At 39.5% G+C, this 23,167-nt stretch overlaps 1 protein-coding gene across 17 annotated transcripts in view; it reads left to right on the forward strand.

Moving 5' to 3' along the window:
• Positions 1-23,167, forward strand: part of ANKS1B (ankyrin repeat and sterile alpha motif domain containing 1B) — a gene marked incomplete at both ends in the record, with an annotated part of 1,119,409 nt that overhangs the window by 1,056,384 nt on the left and 39,858 nt on the right. For 7 of the 17 annotated variants that reach the window (XM_080705713.1, XM_080705714.1, XM_080705715.1 and 4 more), the window contains 2 exons: positions 6,804-6,932; positions 9,208-9,279. In XM_080705713.1, the coding sequence (XP_080561839.1) occupies positions 6,804-6,932; positions 9,208-9,279 (201 nt within the window). Of the gene's footprint in view, positions 1-507; positions 583-6,803; positions 6,933-9,207; positions 9,280-23,167 lie in introns of all 17 variants that reach the window. The other 10 variants (XM_080705700.1, XM_080705710.1, XM_080705716.1 and 7 more) reach the window with 2 other exon arrangements.

A 23,167-nucleotide genomic window follows, 5' to 3' on the forward strand; every position in this document is an offset into this window, starting at 1 on the left:
CACAATAATCAGACCAGGAAAGTCAATTTATTGTATAATCGGTTCTTTGTAATTGCGGATAAGAAAATAAAAATGCTTGGCCTGTTTTAGAGACTTCTCCTCCTTCTTTCTTAAACTTAATGAAAATATTCATCCCCTGAAAGTAATGATGTGAAGACAAAGAATGTCACCTTTCTTTTTTGGCAAGTGGAAAACACCGTTTGCTTTTTTTCCAAGATATGGCTTTATTGATCATTTTCCTTAATGTAACATTAATGAATGCATAAATGGTCTTTTCACCCCTTCAGTCAATCCAAAATATTTTTAAGCAAAATGAATGATTTGGAAGTCAATTATTAAACCTTGGGTACCCTAAAACGTTCTTTGAGTTGTTTTTTCCTTTTTTTTTTTTTAAGCAATGTGATTCTCGTATTTTATTATTTTTCTCTCCCCGTTTCCTGGATGCTACTTCGGTAGCTGCCATGTTTTAAATATTGACAAGATGAGATAGTTTTCTGTTTATACCAGCAGTCGTCTGTCTGTGAGATATGGACGAATCAGAACGCTGGATTCCCTTTCTCAGCGATCCATCAGGTTCATAATGTAAGGTTACAAATGATTTTCTCTTCCTGAACTCGCGCTGTGTGATGTGTCGCAGAGTGTTGTCGGCAACTAGAGGTACTGTGTCCTGGCAATGCAGAGGATCCGTAACGTCTAGTGACTCCTGAGATTCTTCGTCTATTACACATTTACTGTGCCTCGTGACTGGTTGGTGTGTGAACATTGTCCTAAAACGACAAACATACATGGTTCTAAAGTCTACAGTTCGAATCTGTCCCGTGTGAGTTTCGGCTTTCATACCAGGCATCTGTGTCAACTTGCTTTTACAGGAAAAAGGAAAAGGGTAAATTGATATATACGTGTATATATCAGTGTGATTTTTCCCCCATTCTGTACTTCCTCGTGTCCATGGGCTATTCAACCCTTTGTGTCCGATGATTCTCAGAGATTTGTGCGCTTTACTTGTGAGACCTACTTGAGTATGATTTGCATGATATTCTTTATATATTTCTGCAAAGGTGGGAGGAGGGCCGCTGGGAGAGGCACTATTAAGGCTACAAGGTGGTTCTCAGCCTTTTTCCATTTAACAACGGAGAATTGAGCTTCGGAATGTGTCTGAAATTCTGACCCATTTTCCTCTGAGCTGCTTAATATTCAGATATTCACAAAGTAGACATTTTAATGTAGTTTAAGTTTTGTACTTTGAAATGCAATTCTATTTTAATACCTTGTGAAATTTTCCCCACTGGATGACCTGCTCTCTGAGAGGCTGAGACATTTGGTTGAGAATCACTGAGCAGAAATCTCGGGGTGGCATGCAAAGGGTCCCTTTTGGGGCGGCACACCAGGCCCATCTGTCCTCCTGTGCATGGGACTTCTGGCTCTTGAGGACCGTGGTGTCTGTACATGGCTGGTACTAGTGCTCCTGTGGCCAGCAGTTCCTCCTGAACATGTAAATTCTGACTAAATCCTTTATGTGTTCAGAAGTGGCGTCTCTGCTCTTCATCAAAAGAACAAATTTAGTACAACCAACTGCATTTGATCAAACTAGCATTCTTTATTCCTGAAAGCTTTTCTTAAAGAACTGCTGCAGCATCCTGCTTTCATGTGTGTCTGAATGTTTGTAGACCTTCTCTTACATTCACATCAAATACATGGATATATTTATAAGCGCAGAGCTACATGTAGCGTTCTTCAAAGCCTTAGAGGGTGCAGAAGGTAAACATAATCACACGTACCTTATGCCTATTCAGCCAGCCTATCTCTGAAATTGGAAGAAAAACCTTAAAGCCACTATTGCCATTTGAAATCATTTTAGTATTTCACAAAGTGTTCTGAAGAAATAGAGAATAATATTTGTTAATATTCAGTTCTAAATTTACAAGCAGGTAGGTGGGAAGAGTTCCTGATAGAAGAGATTTTAATGCTTCTATTTAAAAAATCAATTAAATCTTAATTTTAAAAAGTTTTGAAAAGAATACTATAAAGTTAGGAAAATGTCTTTCTGTTAACAATAATAAGCTAAGTCATTTATTATGCTTTAATTACCTATCAACATACATAGGAAACCTTTTTCTAATGAGGAAAATAAGAATATAGAGAATATTTCCCCTTCATATTTTCAGAGCATACAGAATATGTTATATTCAGTTTCCTCCTTGTGGGAAAGGGCAGCACAGTAGGCTTAGTCTTAGAATTTGGTTTAGATGTCTGGTGCACATGAAAACCTATGGCTATTTACCACCTTTTGAAATGATGAAAGAATGCACAAAGTTTAGAAAGTGCATTTTGGAACCTGCCATCCAATAAAAATTTATCTATAGACCTTTGTACCTTTTATGTGTTATATCTGAATTCATTTAGTGGTTTTGTAATTTTCAGCGGGTGGTATAAGAGCATGTTTAATTTAATTACATTATATTAAATGTGGCCCAATTATAGACCTTCAAATTTAGCCAGACTATGAATTTATGGTTGGCAGTTGGGACATGCCTGTTAGAATCAATTCTCCATTTAAAACTCTAATCTCAAATCATGTTTTCCCTTAATGTTAGTAGGTTAATTTTTATTTGAGTTGAAGAGGTAGTTAATGATGTATATTTCATTCTGTTTAATTGATGTTCTTTTGTGAATATATAAAAACCTGAAAAACCCTTAAGACATTCGTATAAAAAAATAAATACCAAATAAATGGGATGTTAATCCATGACCAAATTCTTGGAATATTATGATAATTTACATATAACCTAAAAGGAAAATTTTTCTCTAAGTATTTCAAGCTCTATCGAAACAACCTGAAGACATTTATTAACTTTTTCTTGAATATTTTCATTTCTCTTCTGTAATAACTTTAGGAGACCCTCTAAAGATCACTGGGTCAGTAATCATTTTAAATATGAGAGAATTCTGCCTCAAACTTTACCTACTGCATTTTGTTATTCTAATTAAATACCACATCATCTTAGGTTTGGATCTCCTCATTAAAGATAAGTTTTGACTAAACCATTTTGAGACAAAAAAAAAAAACTTCTTAGGTCTGTTTGATTTTATTTAATTTTAATAAGCATTTTTCAATAAGAAATGATTAGATTTAGTTTAAAACATTTGCCTGGGGAAATTCGAGTACTGTATAGACGTGAATATACTCTTCATTAACAGCTAACATGGACCTTCACAGTTCAAAATTATTTTTTGTATGTAGCAAAAATCCTTATTTATATTTTGGTCTCTTCTGCCACTCCATATAATAACTCCATAGCTCTTCCATGGCTCATTTCTTGCTGTAATTCTACCTCCGGGAGGGTTGAGACCTAAGCACCCTTGTTCTCTGAACTCTTGTCTTTCCTGGCAGTAAACCAAGTAAGGCTGACTCCCAGCCAAGGCCCAAGGTCATTCCTATCCTTTATATATGGAGTATGGACTCCCAGCCAAGGCCCAAGGTCATTCCTATCCTTTATACGAGTGTGATGTTGACTCCAGTTGCTGGAGTCTCTTTGTTCCCATTAATTCCAAAGGAAAAAATCAACATCTACACATTGAATCTTCAAAATATTTTAAGATCTAACAATTTATTTTAAAAAGAGAAAGAGAAAAGCTGAATTTTCAGGAAGAAAGGGATTTTTATATAAATTTAATTATAATATAATTAAAGATTATAAGAACACTTTTTCCTCTGAAAATGAACTTCTGAAAATAACACTAAGTATGATAAAATCCAGTGTCTATTTCCAGAAAGGTCGATTTAGTCCTTGTAGGAAATTTTTAAGTAGTTGGACTAGGGCAATATTTCAAGGCCATAAAAAATATGATAACATAAGGATTATACTTCCTTCACCTATAATGATCTCCCCCTACCACAGCTAGGGGAGGTCCTATCAGATCACTGTAGATACAAAGCAGGTGTTTTGTGATTTTTGGACAAGGTGGATTCATAGGAGAGCAGACGATGGTGCCGTCTAAACAGTTAAATGGTGGTGCGCCACTAATTTCTTTCTCAAGTGGTTATCATATAAAAGATCTCAATGATTTGCAAACAGACGGTTATGTGCTGGGGCTTGTTACACAGAAATGGCTGCTACAACTTCCTATGGATGATGTAAATATTTGGATCAGCATTTGGCTGTAGTTCTGCTTTAAGTGTACGGAACTGACATTAAGGTTTAATTATGAAAGTGCGTGAGTTAATTGAACACTTAGAGAATGACTTTGCATATGATTTGCATGCTTAATGTACTAACCCGTGAAATGTCCCCCTACCCGCAGCTTCACTGCACCCACTCCCACCCCCAGCCCAACCCTGCAGCTCTTGGTAGCCCCAGCTCCTGCCATGTCTGTTGAGGCATTTTTGAAACCTGCCTGTTGAGCTCGACCAAGGCATACCTCAGCTGAAGTATAATAGGGCTAACATGAAAACCCGCTGCTTGGTTTGAGCTGTCACATCAGCAGACACTGATTCAAAGTCCCTCTTGGTGTCACCAGATCCTCCTTATGTATCATTCCACAGAGTGGCGTGCAAACTTCTGTTGTTTTGTTAATGGTGTCGCCTGTGACTTAAATGTACAGTGCCTGTTTGCTATGTTGTTGTTGCTTTCTGGGGTTTGGGGGAAGTGGGGAGATTAGAGGATGACTGGCTACATTTGGGAAGAGCTTTTATTTAAGAACTCATAGCTGCAATATTTCTAGAGTTGGAAGCTATTATCATTTAAAGGTTAGTACACTCAGCTTCAGAATAATAATGAAATCCATATAACTTCCATTTTAAGTTTCTATTAGTTTTTAAAAGAGTAAATCACAGTCAGATGAAGTAAAGATCCAAGAGAGAATCAAGATTCAGACATTAGCGAGAGAAAGAAAAAAAATATCAAAATGGGAAACTTGAGAAAAACTTAATTGTGAAATTAATTGCAGTCAATCACTTTTAAAAATAAAATTTCATATTTATATTCAGAGAAAAGTCAGGAATCAGCCAGGGATAGATTGTAAAACAGACAAAATGCTAAAGTTAAAATTATAGGTAGAGTCTTAAAAATAGGTAATAGGAAAATCAAGCAATATATGAGTAACTCAGGAACTAGAAGGAAATAAACATGGAGAGGAGCTCAGAAGAAAGCAAGAGAGAAGGGCCAGAGGAGCTCTCACAAGTCATGCGCTCCAGCGAGAAGCCAGAGATAGCATGATGCTAATGTGGCCCACCTAGGATTGGGCCCAGGACAAACATTCAGGGTTTGTTACTGCTATGAAAGGCTCTATGCATTGCTGAAGGACATGAAGGACACTAGAATTTTTCTTCTTGTTTTTGAAAATCACCTAATAATTTCCAGAAGACAAGGCCTTTGCTTTGCCCTTTCTTTGTCAGCTACACCATATTCCCCCTAAAGTAAGTCCAAGCTACACAGAGAAAATTGGAATGTTAGCCCTCTTCCCCAAAACATGCACCAGATCTGAGCCATCCTGGAGGCCTGTGGTTCTTTGAGGTGCTAGATTCTTCCAAATAATTTAGTAAATGTTATAGACATCCTTTATCTCCCAAAACATTCATTTGGATCCTACATTCTTATCCCAGAGTTCTTACAAATACTCCTTAAGATATCCCACAGTGTGACAAGCCATTTACTAATGTTTCTATAAAACTTGTTCTCTAGCCAAGGGTCCATTTGGTTTTGGAACTCATGAGACCTTTTAAACTCTTCTCGTGCTGAAAATAGTAATTTCTCATAATTTCATAAAGCCAGCCAAATTCAGGTTAGAAGAGAATGGCTTTGGAAATCTGTCTATAATCTAGTTTTAGCTATGTCCATCTGGGAACAAAGAACTTAATTTTGAAACATCAAAATCTTTACTAGGGAAGAATAAGAAATATTCCATGTGTGACATGTAAATCAGAATGGAGACCAAAAAAGACCTGCCAACACAGGTCTTTGACTTGATAAATGCTCACACTAAACCTTTGAGGCCAACCTCATGGAAAGAAACCAGTGAGCTAGTGGGATGTCCTATTTTAGGCCTATCTTTGTGGGCCTTTATTAGGTGATACACCATCATATGCAAATGTACTTGTATTTGTGAATTGAGATTCTCAAGTACTTACTTATCCACATGTGAGAAAACCTGGCATTTAAGTGCTTAGGTTTAGGTTTTGGGGTTTAGGTTTTCTGAGGAAAGTAGCTCAGTATAAATTTCCAAAGCAGTCACAGTGCTGTTGTGTCAACTGTGATGAGAGAGACTAGTCATCATCTATTAGTAAATTTTCTTCTAACATTTTGTTTAGTATCATACTTATAGTACCATTTTTCCAGAGATAAAAAATTATTGAAAGTAAACGGTTCACACCATACTTGGGAACTGGCATTTATGGAATATATTGTGCATTCTAACATAAAAGCAAGTCAAACTAAACATTTCAAACAGTGAAGTTTAAAAACAAAATTCTTCCCAAGATGGTATCTGCTTTTCTGTCGTAACGGAAAATTACGAATTGGCAAAGCCATTTATTAATAAATGCGTGTTTTACTATAAGATTGCTAAGCTCAGGGTATTCTTTCTGAAGGTATAATAATTCAACTTCAGAAATGAACTCATCTTTGGGGAACATGATGGTAATACATATAAAATACAGTAACTTGTAAAAGTATTTATGTATATATAACACACCCAGATGCATTTCCACATTTAGGGCACATGTGTTTGTGGTAAACTCAGGCTAGCAAGAGGGAATAAACTTTGCTTACTGCTCCTATCGCCTCTAGAATAAATGTCATTTTCAGACAGGAGACTGGGGAGAGCCTTCTATCACCTTGAGACCTCCAAATGAAGCCACAGCCTCAACTCCAGTGCAGTACTGGCAGCACCACCCAGAAAAGCTCATCTTCCAATCTTGTGACTACAAAGCTTTTGTAAGTTACCTTGAATTCACTGCTTGGGCACAAGTTGGGATAGATGGTATGTTTCTGGCTTGAATGTCCATCGCTGCAATTCCTTAAGTGGTTTTCTTTCCTCTTTTTCTTAAAGTAGCCTTCTATACAGAAAGCCCAAAGAACTAGAGCTTTTTAACCCTTTAAATCTTGTAACTTTAAGATCTGTTTTGTCCTCTTTCTACAGAGCTATATATTTCAAAAGAAATGCAATAAGGCACAATGTAAAATTGAAATGAGGAGCTGGGGAGGGGCCAGGGGCTCTGTGATAGAGCCTAGCATGCACGAGGCCCTGGGCTTAATCCCCAATACCAAAAAAAAAAACCAGGAAAAATAAAGTAGAAATGAGTATAAATATAGCACATATGTCCATCTTCACTCACTGACCAGTGATCTCAAAACATTGAGTCCACCGCTTTACATAAATATGAGATTCTTTTCCTTGTATTCACTAGCATCATAGTACTGGTTTAAAGCTTTCTTTTTCATATCTTTTTTACAACAGAGGGAATGGTTACGCTTAGAATTGTGACTAATGCAAACAGGTAAATGTTCAAAAGATACTGTAGACTTTAGGGAGGGTGGTTGTTGTCATGACTACAGGAAGAAAAAAAATACAGCTGCATCCCTCGGCAGTGCATCGCAAGGCCTCCCTTTAAAAGAAACGTTTCAATTAGGACAAACTTTCCTGATAACATCAAAGTCCAAGATTTTCCCAAGATCATTTTTCTTAATTTGATTAAGATGGGGGCGTTCTGGTGATCTCTTGGCAATTGGGGTTCTGGTGATCTCTTGGCAATTGGGGTTTTTTTTTCTTTTTTTCATCATGCTATTTTCTTCCCTCTTACTGCTTATCTTACAATGTTAGATTTTTTTTTTCAACAGTAATTGCCCCAAAACTGTAGGGTTGGAAAGGCTTCCCCCAAAGCTCAAACCCCAGATCCCTGAGCCTTTCTGAACATGTCTTTCTCCAAGGCCCCTGACCAAGCCTCCTGCCACTGTGCCCTGCGCATCCTTCTTGGCTCAGTGATGTCCCTGGTCCACGACACTGATTCCCATCGTGCTCCCTGCACTGCCCCCAGGTATCTCCAGTTATGTCAGGAGCTGTTGTCCTTCAAATCTCTTCTAAAGTAATTATCTTTTCTAAAAGATGCACAGGGCTCTTTTTAAGGACATTGAGGAGGAGAAAAAGACAAAAAGAAAGAATGCTGTTGAACCTTAAATGGTTGGTAAGGAGTCGATTGGTAAAAAGGCAATGTAGCCGGTCGTGGTGGCGCACGCTTATAATCCCAGCGCTTGGGAGGCTGAGACAGGAGGATCGCACAGGTTTGAAGCCAGCCTCAGCTATTTAGCGAGGCTCTCAGCAACTTAGTGAGACCCTGTTTCCAAATAAAATATAAAAAATAGGTCTGGGAGTATAGCCCGGAGATAGGAAAGCCCTTGAGTTCCACCCCCAGTACCACAAAAAAAAAAAAAAAAAGCAATGCAGACATTTTAGTCAACACTATCTGCTCCCTTCCAGAAGCAGGAGAGTTGAGTGGGGCTGTGTATACCAAGGTGGTCTTCGGTCCCATCACTTAATAGCAAAGTGACTGGCAATTCCCAGGGAGGAAACATTCTCGGTCTTCCCCTACCTCCTCCCAGGGACCCAAGCATCACTTTGCACTAGGACTCAGGCCTGTCCAAGTCAAGCTAGGAATGGCTTTCTTCCTCCTCGCCTCTTCCCATCCCAGTCTCAGGTGGCTCAACTACGGGGCACACAGCTGGAAACAAAAGGGTCCACACTGACGTCATCTCTGCCCAAGAACAGCCTAATGCTAATTACCTATGCCGTCGAATAAGCCCAAATGGGGGACATGTTGCTTAGCTTCTCAGCTGTCTCATTCAACCCTGTAATTACACAGATAGTAGTGTGAGTTATTTTTGCAGACACTGCTGCCTCAAAAATAAAGGGGGGGGGCATGTTTAGATGCCCCTTTTTGCAGTTAAATATGATTTGAAAGATGGAATATTTAGAAAATGCTGTCATTTCATTATAAAGAGCCATTTACAGCCCCCAGAACTTGTGGTTAATTCTGCTGCATTCTCTCTATGAATGCATTGATTTGTAAGGATTGGTTACTGTTAGTGTCTTAAAGTGATCAAGAACGTATAGCCAGTAGTACATCCACAATAGGTTTTTTTAGTCATTACTAATATTGAAGCTCTCTTTTTCACATAGATCATTATTTGTTTATTTATTTATTTTGTATTTTAGTATTTAGGTTCTATGCTGATAAAAGAGCTCAGGGGGACAGAATCAACCCAAGATGCCTGTGCAAAAATGCGGGTAAGTTTGCCAAACTATTTTATTTCTAGTAACTGAAATACTAAATGCTGGGTATGGGTACAAATTGCCACTGTTCAAATTACTATTTTCTTCATCTGTTGGTCTGCTGAATCACATTGATATTACATAAAAAGGTATTTTGACTTTGTTAGTGTTTATACGAGTGTTTGTCTCACTGTTAAACTCTAAGTTAGTATCTCTTTAATATATATTACATTTTTTTAAAGAATTAAAGTTAACCACATACTTTAATCATCTTCCAGGCTAGAATAAAAATGATCTTTCATTTATTTCAAGAAAATATACATTAATTGTTTTCCAGGCTAAATAAAAATGATCTGTCGTTTATTTCAAGAAAATATTTTAAGGACTCCTTGACAGTCTGAGAATATCTACTGAAAAGACTGCCAGTTAACTGAAAGTTACCAAAGGCAAGAGCATTGAGGGTGTAATATATAATGCTAGGATTCTTTATGTGACTTATTAAGTATTAAGTTTTTAAATATAGGAAAAACATTCAACTGGGCATGGTGGCACATGCCTGTAATACCAGCACTTGAGAAGCTGAGACAGGAGGATTGCAGGTTTGAGTCAAGCCTCAGAAATTTAAAAAGACTCTCAGCAACCTAGCAAGATTCTGTTTCAAATCAAAACAAAACAAAATTAAAAAAAAAAAAAAAAGCTGGAGTGTAGTTTGGAGTCAGAATGCCCCTGGTTTCAATACCCAGGAGGGAAGGAAGGAAGGAAGGAAGGAAGGAAGGAAGGAAGGAAGGAAGGAAGGAAGGAGTGGCGCACGCTTGTAATCCCCACGCTTGGGAGGCGGAGACAGGAGGATCGCGCAGGTTCGAAGCCAGCTGCACTGGCTTAAGAGACCCTGTTTCCAAAATATAAAATAGTATAAAATAGGTCTGGGAGTGTAGCCCGGAGGTAGAAGGGCTTCCAGGAACCCCAGTACCACCAAAAATAAAAAATAAAATAAAAGAATGAAAAAAGGAAGGAAAGAATAAAAGGAAAGAAAAACATTTAACTCTGAGTGGAATAAACCATATACAGGCAGTAAACATTGACAAAAGTGGCGATTCTAAATGTCTGTGTTAGCGACTAATAGATTCCTAGAAGTCCATTTTAGCCAAAGCAAACCTCATCTGTGCTACTGCTGAGTTTTTCCCTCTCCTGTGCCCCTTATTCTTAGTCCCTCCATAGCAGATATGTAAAGAACATGACAATGTCTGGCTGACAGTACAAATTAAGACTACTAGACTTAATTGGTATACCAGCCAACCAAAGTCAATTTTTTTCATAGTGGATGTATTATTTAATATTCCCATCAGCTGAATATAGAAACCCATCTGAATGTAGAAACCCATCTGAGGTTTCTACATTCTCTCCAACCCTTCCTTCCTATTTTCTGTCTTTGTTTAGAACCATCTAAATGGGTTCAAAAATGCCATAACAAAGTCAAATTTAAGACCATTTAGAGAGTGAATCCTAGCTCTTATTTGCGGCCAGTATGCCTCATCATTAATTTTATATGATGAGCTTTTGGTAGAAAATACTTAAAAGCATATACCTGAACTAACCAGTTATGAAGGTAAATATGAAATATCCATTGTTCATGGAGAACTAAATTATATGTGAACCTTCATGAAACTGATACTTCAATATGTAACCACTAATTTAGTATTTGGGCCAATTCAACAGCAACATGACTGTAATTGTTGTCCATCCATTCAAGGTTGTACCAGCGAATCTTCATCCTAGGTACTGTGTTCAGTGAATTCTTATCCTAGGTACTGTGTTCAGAAAGAGCTCTAAGTTCTAGTTCTGTTGATAGTTTCTTGCCTTGGGGGTCATTTTTTACTCACAATGATAATACAATAGTTGCTGACATCAACTTAGAAATTCCAGTATTTCAAAGTGTAATTGTTATCCTCATTCACAGATGAAGGCACTAAGGTTTAGAGGGGTTAGATAACTCTCCCAGGTCATGAAGTGAATAACTTGTCAACCTGAGACTGAAACTCAGGTCTGTCTGACTCTGGAACTTCCAACTACCACATTCTCCTAAGCCTCTGTTTACCTACTTAGGATGGGACATTAGGTTAGATGCCCTTTAGGGTTTTCCTGGTTTTATAATTCTGGGAATCATGTGTTCTAAATATACACACATCTGACCTAAATTGTGTCACCACAGAGCAATGAGAATATGGGGACATTTTTTCATTGTCAAGCCTCATAATGTTTGTGGAAATGTTCATGAACATGTCTAACAAATTAATTTGGCATCTCTGATTTAATAGCATTTGCTAAATTACCTGGGTCCCACTACTTTGGTGTTCTAATCAGCATAAATATTGCACTGAGCATGTAGCTAGCATCATTTTTTAAAACACCAGATCTGTGATTTCAATTTCAGTCAATTTCTGGAAATTGAGTGGATCTGAAATTACATCCTGATAGCAATAGCAAACCATTTTAATAGTCTCAGTAGGGGATAATTTAGTTAAATACTTGTCTGTTGCTTAAAATGAAACTTAGAAAGAGCTATTTATTTAGAGGACATTCTTCTGTTCTTTGGGGAATTTTTCTGGTTTGCTACCCTTGGTGTTTATTTTAGGTGGTTTACATGAAAATAGAAGCTCAATTGCTTCAGAATATCATAAGCCCCTTATTTTCCATCTTGATTAAATAAATCTTGGTCCTTGATACAGCAGCTAAAATTGCATTCACTGGTGCTTTAAAACCAAAAGCACAGATTAGATCTGTTATCTGGGACTATTTTGTATCATAAATTAGAACTTTCACCAACTAAAAAGGATGTGGATCTCAACTTGCAGGTGATTTTGAGTTTGAACACAAAGTTGCTATATTTTCTCCGCTTTCAGCATTGTGGCATTTCAGCCTACAATCCCCATAAAATCAAGTCCCTTCCCCATGGGAAAGACTTTAGGACACAGGTTGATACGCAATAGTATCATTAAGCCCAAAGTATTATAGGTTAAACTTTATCTGGTTTATTGTTTAAAATGAAAAAAGGAAATTTTTAATTCAATAATGTGCATTTTAGTTGAAATTTAAATTTCCTTTCCAGTAAAAAGTATGATTACAGATTTTTTTTTATCATAGGTACTGGGACTTGAACCCAGAGGTATTCTACCTCTGAGCAGTACCCCCAACCCTAATTTATTTTTTATTTTGAAATAAGATCTCACTAAGTTGCTGAGAGCCTTTCTAAGTAGCCGAGGCTGGCTTTGAACCTGCAATCCTCCTGTCTCAGCCTCCTAAGCACTGAGATTATAGATGTGTGCCACCACGTCCAGCTGAGGAATGTTTTCTTCCATATACTTTGTTAATAAAGATGACTGCAATTTGGCTCCTGCTTTCACTGAGTTGGCAGTCCCATAGAAGAAGAAAACCTATAAATACTGACTTGCCACAGGGTGGGAGAAGTAAGTACCACCAAAGAGAGTCCTAACATTGCCATCGCTCGACTCATAGATGATCCTGAAACTGACAGAGTCATGCTCTCCTAAAATCAATTTATTAGTACTAATAACAGGGAACATTTGTATGCCCAGCCCTGCACAAGAGAATTATGTTCATCATCCCATCTCATCCTCGAGTTTGGTACTTTATCCAAAATGCTTGGGACCAGGAGTGTTTCAACTTTTGATTTGTTTTCTTTGGGATTTTGAAATATTTGCATATACATAGATAACTTAAAGATGAGACCCATGTCTAAAGACAAAAACGTGGCTGTGTGTGATGTACACCTTAACCACATGTAAGCTGAAGGTAATTTCATATAATATTTTCAGTGTGCCTGCATTTGGTCTAGTGTAGAATGGCTTCATGTAGGCACTCAGAAAGTTTCAGATATGGGAACATTTAAGATTTCAGACTTAATGGTGCTCAACCTATATGATTGTTGGCATCACTTTATATGTGGGGAAATAAAGGCCACAGGAAGTTAACTTGCCTAGCACTGCACAACTGCAAGTGGTAGACCCCAGGATTTGAACCCATACAGTCTAACTCCAACACCCACACTGAGTCTTTAGGGTAGACTACCTCTCTCGGGTGCCGTGGAACATATATTGTCCTGAGTTTTAAAACAGCTGAAAAGTAGATCCTTTCTTTCTTTCTTTCTTTCTTTCTTTCTTTCTTTCTTTCTTTCTTTCTTTCTTTTTTCAGTGGTGGTTGTACTGATAAATTAGGGGGCCCTCTACTTCTTAGCTACACCCCCAACCCTATTTTATTTTTTTATTTTGAAACAGGATCTTGCTAAGTTACTACATGCTGGCCTTGGCGTTGCTATCCTGTCTCTGCCTCCCTAGTACTAGGATTACATGCAACACTACACCCAACTGGCTCATTTATATATCTTAAGAGATAGCTCCTGATGCTGATTGTGTTATTCTAAAAATATACTAAAAATTAATGAATTGTACATACTTCAAATGGTTGAATTTTATGGTATATAAATTATATTTCCATAAAGCTGTCTTTCAAATAGAAAAAAAAAGATTTAATGACTTCAAATAGTCCCCAGGATTAGCACTGGCTAAATTAAACTATTTAGATACAGGCATCTCTAGTCATTTGGGGTATATTACAATATATTAGCATAAATAAAATTTTCAGAAGAGCTCTTACTGCATCTTTAATGACTACAGAATTGTTTTTTTTCATAACACTGGCTTTGAGACATCCATTTTGCTCCAGCAGAAACCACACACAGTTTTCCCATCTCCTTAGAAGTATTTGGAGTTTGATCATCATAACTGGTTAATTTCTAAGTTTATCTAAACCTGTTCATTAATCTCTAAGGTCCCCTTCATTTCTGAATTAAAGATAATTTTTAGTAATTTCTTGGTGTTTTATTTTGCATGGTATTTCAATTAAAAAACATAGCCTAGTAAACTGATATGTTAAGTGGTAGTTTAATCCATACCATTGTACGATAAGAAACCATTTATCTCTTTGCTTAGGTTAACCAGTCTTTTCTCTTTAAAACTGTCTTAAAATTTTGTAATTAGCAGACTTTATTTTTCCAATAGACATTATTTTTAATGCAGCTTTAGTTTTACAGAGAAATGGAGAGAGAGGTACCAAGATGTCCTGTATTCCCCCAGTCCCACACGTGAGCATCCTCCTTCATTACCGACACACACAACAGAATAGTGCATGTGCTACAATTTATGAACCTATGTCCACCCATTATAATCACTTGGGCCTGTGGTTGACATTAGGGTCCACTCTTGGTGTTATATATTACATGAGTTTGGACAAACTGATAATGGCCTCTATCCACCAATGTATTATTTTATAGAGCAGTTCAGTCTCCTAAAAGTGCTCTATTTTTAGAGCAGTTTTAGGTTTACAGAAAAATGAAGTGTAAATTATAGAATTTCTGGATATCACCTCTACTGCCATCTCTCTCACAGTTTTCCTGTATTTAACATCTTGCATTATGATGGTGTGTTTGCCACAATTATGAGCTAATATTGATGTATTAGTAAAGTCCATGGTTTACACTGGAGTTCATTCTTTGTGTTACACAGTATTGGTGGTTTTGACAAATGTTATGTATCCACCATTACCTTGGTTGCTTTCAATTTTATACAATCTAGATAGAGAGGCTGTAAATATAAATATTTCTTTGCAGTTATTCATCTTAAGATTTTTTTCCCCTGCATCCAAACCCTAAATTATGCCCCTTATAGTTGGGCGTGGTGGTGCACGCTTGTAATCCCAGTACTTGGGAGGCTGAGACAGGAGGATTGCAGGTTTGCAGCCACCCTCAGCTACTTAGTGAGGCCCTCTGCAACTTAGTGAGACCCTGTTTTAAAATAAAGAATAAAAAATAGGTCTGGGGGTATAGCTCAGAGGTGGAATGCCTCTGGGTTCAATTCCCAGTACTGCAAAAAAAAACCCAAAAAATAAATTATGATACTATATTCTAAATTATGTTTACTGGAAAAGAATCAATAGGAACTTGTATTTAAGTCCTGATGGTTTTTATTAAGTAAATTGCAATTTTTGTCTTATCTTTTGGAGTTTTAATAAAATCCTGGGATTAGATACGCTTTGATGCTGATACATACCTTTAGGTAGAATAATTTCTATGAGTTATTTTCCTCCTTGGTATTGTACGACCTGGCTGCTTACTTTACCATGACAGCTTTAAAGACATTTCTATTTAAGATTTAAAAATCTATAATCATATATTAGTGATGTGTGAAGAGTTGTAAATGATACCTGTTTGAGCATATTTGTTTAGCGCTGCCTTTTATGTTACTAGTTGGATTTTCCAGCTTAATCCATGTTCAGAGACACAGCCTTCATTTCTGAAACAACTCCTGGGGGAAGCATTAGTTCTGGGGTGCTGAATCTGGGATGCACCTCCTACCTCATTCCCCATAGAGCATGGACCCTCCCTTCTGTGAGACCTCACATCACACTGTATCAAAAATAATGCCTGGCTACCCGCCACCTCCCCACCTTCCTAACCATATATATTATCTCCTCCGCACCTGTTTTATAATAGCTGCCTTGCAAAGTTGTTGTGATGGTTGAACAAAATAATGTACATAAGCCGGGCGTCGTGGCGCACGCTTGTAATCCCCGTGCTTGGGAGGCTGAGACACGGGGATTGCACAGGTTCGAAGCCAGCCTCAGCTATTTAGTGAGGCTTTCAGCAACTTAGTGAGAACCTGTTTCCAAATAAAATATAAAAAAGATCTGGGAGTATAGCCCGGAGGTAGAAAGCCTCTGGGTTCCACCCCCAGTACCACCAAATAATAATAATAATAATAATAATAATAATAATAATAATGTACATAGTCAGGCATGGTGGCCCACGCCTGTAATCCCAGTACTTGGGAGGCTGAGACAGGAGAATCGCAGGTTCGAAGACAGCCTTAGCAACCTAGTGAGACCCTGTTTCAAAACAAAAACTAAAAGGGCTAGGGGTATAGCTTGGAGGTAGAATGTCCCTGGGTTCAACCCCCAGTACCACAAAAGGAAAAAAAGTAAACGATGCGTGTAAGGTGCGTAGTTCAGTAACATCTCATAGCATGGTGGCTTCCTCCTCCAAATGTTTGAAAATGAGCAATTCATGGCTAGAGTTGCTTTGGATCATTTCATCTGGTTTTGTTCCCCCAACTCTGAAGCCTGTGTCCCACACCCCTGATTTTCTATGGATGCAGTACCTAAGGGAGTATCCTTACATAAGGGAGCATCCGAAACTGTAGGAATCCTACCTTTTTATTTCCATTTATTACGCTTTCGCTTCTGTTATTTACACTTTCATAATACATTGTAAGCATGCATCACATGGAGGTACAGGGTGATAGGAGCACACAGGCGCACGACGCGTGGAGCGCTTCCCCAGCTGCCCGCTGCTCCTCCCCTTCCCTGTAGTGACTCTGAGGTTGGCGCTGGTCATTTAACACACGTGCACAGCATTATCTCAGCTGTTACCTTCTTCATGTCTCTGTCCCCTCCACCCTCCCGCACACGCCCCGTCACTCCGCTGGAGTCTCTCCTCCTCTCTCTGAGGTCCAGCCCTCGTTCCCCACGTTCTCTCTGACTTCCACATATGAGAGAAAACACTTGACCATCCGCTTTTTGAGACTGGCTAATCTCACTTAGCATAATATTCCCAACTATAATTTACATTTTTAAAGGCTATTGCTAAAAGGGAAAAAAATGAAGAAAGGAAAGTATTCATAAGATGAGATGGGTGATTTTGCAGTTTTATATTTGAGGGAGGCCCTTTGTCTCTATGTTGATTGGGAGTTGCCTCTTTTAAATAAAACAATCTGTCCATAAGACTGGATTTTGTAGAGTAATCAGTAAGTACATTGCTTTGGTCCTTTCATGGTTTGGGACTTGTTGTTGCTGTGTGTGTGTGTGTGTGTGTGTGTGTGTGTGTGTGTTACTAGAGATAGAACCTAGAAGCATTCTGCCTCTGAGCTACACCCCCAGCATATTTTATTTTATTTTTATATTAATAAAAAGAGACTTTATTGAAGGATAAAAATTAATACTTTTTATTTTTATTTTTTGTGTGGACCATATTGAAAACGGCATACATTCAGACTTTGCTTAATGCCCTCTCCCCCACCCCCGCTTCCCCTTCTACCTCTCCCAACAATGAGTGTCCAGGTTAACCATGCTACATTCATACTTTTACACATATTCAGATGTAGCTCCTTCATTAATCAACCTCAGCCTTCTTCCTCTCCTATCCTTCCATTCCAGCTTTGCTGAGGTTTTTCCTCCATTGTCTGGAGTCCCTCTGGTATTCCTAATAGTCCCTAGTTTGGGCATATTAAAGAAAACATATGTCCCTTCTCTTTCTGTGCTTGGCTGATCTCACTTACCATAATGCTCTCCAGGTCTTTCTATCTTCTTGCAAATGACATGGTTTTGTTCTTCTTTATTGCTGAGTAGAATTCCATTGTGTGTATTTCCCATAATTTTGTAATCCATTCATCTGTTGGAGACCTAGGTTGGTTCCATATTTTGACTATTACGAATTGTGCTGCTATGAACATGGGTATGCATATGTTGCTGTAGTTCTCTGATTTCAACCCCTTTGGAAAGATACCCAGGAGTGGTATAGCTGGATCATATGATCATATGGTGGATCTAGTCCCAGTTTTCTAAGGAATCTCCACACTGATCTCCATAGTGGCTAAACTAGTTTGCACTCCCACCAACAGTGTAAAAGTGTTCATCTTTACCCACATCCTTGCCAGCATTTGTTGTTATTTGGCTTCTCTATGCTTGCCACTCTGAAACAGGATCTCACTAAGTTGTTGAGGGTCTCACTAAATTGCTGAGGCTGGCCACAAACCTGTGCTCCTCTTGTCTCAGCCTCCTGAGAACCAGGATTACTGGGGTGCACCACCACAGCTGGTTTGGGGCTTGTTTTATATCAATAACTCCCACTTTGAATATTTCAAGCCATAGTGGTGATAAAGGGATGTATTCCAACCAGGTGGCTCTATTCTGTATTGCCTTTCTAGGTTACACTTCCCCAACCCCAGCCCTGAATTTTACCCTAGGGTTTAATTACTACTAATACTCAGAATTCCATCACCTCCCTAATTAAATTAAATATAACATTAGCAAACATCTGCTACCATAAGAAGTAGGACATTATATTCAATTTAATATTCTCTGCAATCCTACTTTCTTTAATCCTATAGTTGATAGTATTGTTCACAGGTGTTTTTTGGTCAAGGAAATTCCCTTAAGGAAAAAATAAATACCTGTTTTTAACTAGGATAAGGTGGAAATCTCTCATCCTGGTGTGAGTGAAAATATTTAAAGGTTATTTTTAAGTCAGAGATAGGCAAATATTCTGTTGTATTAAGGTTTTGGGACCTGTGGGTTCATTTCCCACAGGCATAGGTCATTACACCATACTTCTCATTGTATCGAGTCCCCTGAACTTTGTATGATTTTTAAACTTTAAATATGGCAGAACTTCTAAAGTATAAATTTTCAAACATATTGGTTTCAAATAATAAACTGTACCTCGGTTCACATCTATAAAAACTATCTTTCTTCTGTAAAGAATAGAAATGGGTTGAGACCTTTAGGAGAGACTCACTCACACTAAAATCACGTTTAGTTCTGTCTTTACACAAATTCCTTCTCTGAGGAACTGTCATTTCCAGAAATATCTTCAGGAAAGCCGGGCGTGGCGGCACACGCTTGTAATCCCAGTACTCGGGAGGCTGAGACAGGAGGATCATGCAAGTTCAAAGCCAGCCTCAGCTGCTTAGCAACATTGGAAACAGTGAGACCCTGTTTCCAAATAAAATATAAAATAAGTCTGGAAGTGTAGCCCGGAAGTAGAAAAGCCCCTGGGTTCCATCCCCAGTACCACAAAAAAAAGAAAGAATATAAACTTGGCCCAGGGTGTAGCTTGGAGGTAGAGTGCCCCTGGGGTTCCATCCCCATTACCAAAAATATTATATATATATATATATATATATATATATATATATATATATATTCTTCAGGAATTATTTCTTAGGAACCAGGCTAGGATAAAAGCCTATAGACAACTGTTTTTAAAGTCTCAGTGGCCCACATTTCAAAGAATCAAATATTTTATCTTTCACTCTCTCCTAAATACTGCACGAGCCATGTGATATGGGTCTAAAGCCCAGGCATGTATGGCGTGTGTGTGTGTGTGTGTGTGTGTGTGTGTGTGTGTGTGTGTGTTGAAGCAGCAGTACCTGGGCTCGGTGTGTAGCTCAGTGGTATAGTATTTGCCTAGCAGGCATGGAGTCATGAGTTTAAGCCCAACAGCACTAACATAAAATAGCAGACACACAGCCACATTTCTAACTCCCTGTTGCTGATTACCTTTGCTCACCTAAACCTGCTCCTCCCTGGATGTTTTTTTCAGGAGTCTACACAGTAGAAGAATAAACAGTAGCCTCCATCTTATCCCATATCGTCTTCATGACAAACTCACATCCCACATCACTGGAAGAGTTCACGTGCTGCTTCTGATTTTTTTTTTTTAAACTGGGGATGAAATCCAAGGATATCCTACCTCCAAGCCACACCCCCAGCCCTTTTTATTTTGAAACTAAGGGGTCTCACCAAGTTGATGAGGTCAGTCTCAAATCTGCAATCCTGCCTCAGCCTCCCAAGTACTGGGATTACAGGCATGCACCGCACACCTGGCTTCTTCTGTCTTTAATCTGCGCTTGTCTTAAGCTCTCTCTCTAAACACATCGATTTGGTCAGTCCTCTCAACCCAAGCATGTTGTTCTGGTGAGTGTTCATTGCTGCCACCTCCATTTCACTGCCATCGATCGTAACATATAGCAGACAGCCTTCAATCACGTTCACAGATTTTGAATTTGCTTCTGCTTTGCCAGTGGGTTGCTGTGCTTTGGAAATAAGCTTACTAAGCGATAGCATCCATCCTCAGGATAACAGGACTAGCTAAAGTTCATTGATATTTATTACATGCTAGGCCCTGAATTATCTTATGCCATCCTCACAACAACTCTACAAAGTAGATGCTATGCTACAGCAACTGCTTTATAAGTGAGATAAGTAAGACAAAGAGGTTAAGTAGCCAGCCACACCTCTAGGAAAAGGTGGAAGCCCAGAGTCCAGACATACCGTCCTGTGCTCTTGTTCACTCTACCAGTGCCTCCTGGAGGAAAGAGCTCACGAAGGGATCTCATCACAAATTCAGGATGAACACACACACACACACACACACACACACACACACACAGACAGTTCTACTTACAGATAATGGATTAAAAAACTCAGTGTTTACCGAGCATGGTGGCACACACTTGTAATCCCCGCACTTGGGAGGCGGAGACCGGAGGATGGAGCAGGTTCAAGGAAGGCCCAGTGGGCCAAGGCCATGGCTTTCAAACTTCTTTTTATTTAAATTTTTAATGGGTGCATTGTAGTCATACATCTTAATGGATTACAAGATGATAGAGGCATACATGCACGCATCAACTTCTGAGTGCGTCTAAACCTCTTGGCGGGGGGGGGGGGGGGGGGGGAGCTTGGTGAATAACAGATTGTTGGCCCCACCCCCAGGGTTTCCAATTCAGGAACCAGGCAGCGGTGGGGACTGAGAATTTGCAATTCTAACAAGTTTCCAGATGCTGCTGATGCTGCATGGGTGGGGCTCCCACTTTGAGAACTACTGCTTGATCAGTTTGATTGAAAGTTGCTGTCAGAACTGTTCTCCGCTGCTTTGCACGTAAACCCAGTGTACAGCATCCCACATTAATTCAGAGAGAAGCCAGTTTATCAAAACGCACTTTCTCCACTCGACAAGTGATTTCCAAAAGTCCTTCATTAGCATTTAGCTACAGCTCTTGGTCTTGAGAGCAATTAACAAGAGTTATTTAATCCTCTCGTGGTTTCTCGGGGACTGTGAAAGCAGGAAACATTCTTCACATAAAATAAAGAGCAGCAATGATAAAGCTAGAGTCTAGAGTTGAATCTGGAATGGATGAAGTTACGTTAAGGGCAGGCGTTATGCCCAAGACATTTGGTGCCTCAAAAAGTCCCCCATATATATCTAGAAACACAGCCAAGATATTGAGCAAGGCTACTGTGTAGGTAGACTGCCCCAGGCAGTCGGCTTCTATCTCTCTGCCTGGAAGCCACTGGACTGGGGGAAAAGAGACAGGGCACACCGCCTCTTGCTGTGCCAGGATTCCACCAGAGTGTGGGTTCCACAAGCAGCGCATCTCGGGCTGGAGATGGGGTCTGGATGGGCATCTGTTCCCATCGTCTATCCTGTATGCCCCCAACTTTTGTGCCAGAGTTATGACCAGGAAAGCCCTTGGGAGGCCATGTAGCCTCATTTCCCATTCAAGTGAGACACCTCTCAGTCATCAGTGCAGAGGTAAACCCAAAATATTTTTAAAGATGTCCCCAGGGAGCTACAACCCAGCTACGCCCAGCCATTCCCACTCCCAAGAAGTCCACCCTGCTTAGCTTCCTCCTGGAGTTTGAGCCAGTGTCCTGTTACAGAAATGAAGCTCTGACTCCTCCTCCCTGGAGGCTGAAGGATCACAGGATGGTGGCAGCTTTGTCTACCCTGCGGGGCCTCTGGTGGCCCTGTGGGCTCGTCTGTGAGCCCTTCCACGGCCTCCGGCCCCTGTGTCAAGCAAGCACCAAGGCTCTCTGAGGGCTCTGCACACGCGGAGACCTCAAGGATGTCCCTGTGTAGTGCGGAAAGCAGAGCTCCTGACACTCAGGGCAGTGGACACGAGGGGAACACAAGAAGAGAGCCATCGACCAGCCGGGGAGACCCAGGAAGCCTTTCCCCAGAAAGCGACCATCACTCTAAGATTGGAAGGGTCATTTCTCACAGCTGCTCCGTGGTCTGCCTTCTGTGCCTTCAAAAACCCACATCCTCTTAGTTTCACTACATACCAAATAGCCACAATACTGCTTATTTTCTGTGAGTTTTAATTATTTGAAAGTCACTCAGGGCCACAAATGTAATTGTTTGATCTTATTTTAATTCACTTGCTGGAATTGAATGTAATAATTAAGCTTTGTAACTAACCCAGGAAAATATTATACGGTAAAATTAATAGCTGTGACTCAGCACCGAGTGTCTTAACTAGAAAGCATTCTCTTTTCAGTGTAGCTGTGTGAAATCCCCCCCCACCCCCGCCCAGCCCGGCCCGGCCCCAGCCAGTGCTTCAGGGGCAGTGCTGGTGATCAGCACGCAGGGCTTCCATGGACCGCCTCGCTCTTTCCCCCGTCTGTTGATGATGGGACATGGGATTCTCACTAAGAGCATCAATATCACGCCAGATCCATGCCAACAGGACAGCTCAGAGCTGAAGGGCTCCCAGACCTAGCCTCTCTGTGCTCATTCATGCTCAAAAAAGCAGATCTCTGATCAGTGCTCATGCACTCAGAACAGGATATCCCCACGCTGATGATTCTGCATTGGAAAAAGAAAAGCCAGGGCTGGGGTGTAGCTCAGTGGTAGCATATTTACCTGGCACACAGGAAGCCCCAGGTTCAATCCCCAATGTGGCAAAAATAAAAAATAAAAATAAAATGAAAAACTACATTTGGTTTTTAGTATCATGGGTTCTCCATCCTCAGATTCAACCAACCATGGGTCAAAACTATTTGGGGAAAAAAATACTGTGCCTGTACTGAACATGTACCCTTTTCTTTCTTTTCAGTATCCCCTCAATAATATAGAACAACAACTATTTACATGGCATTTACGTTGTGTTAGCTGTTATAAGTAATTTAGAGTTGACTTAAAATACATGAGCACATGCACATAGGTTATACGCACATCATCTGCTATTCTGTATACGAGACTTGAACATCC

The sequence above is a fragment of the Muscardinus avellanarius genome (genome assembly GCF_963383645.1).
Source record: "Muscardinus avellanarius genome assembly, chromosome: 11".
In the NCBI taxonomy this organism is placed as follows: Eukaryota; Metazoa; Chordata; class Mammalia; order Rodentia; family Gliridae; genus Muscardinus; species Muscardinus avellanarius.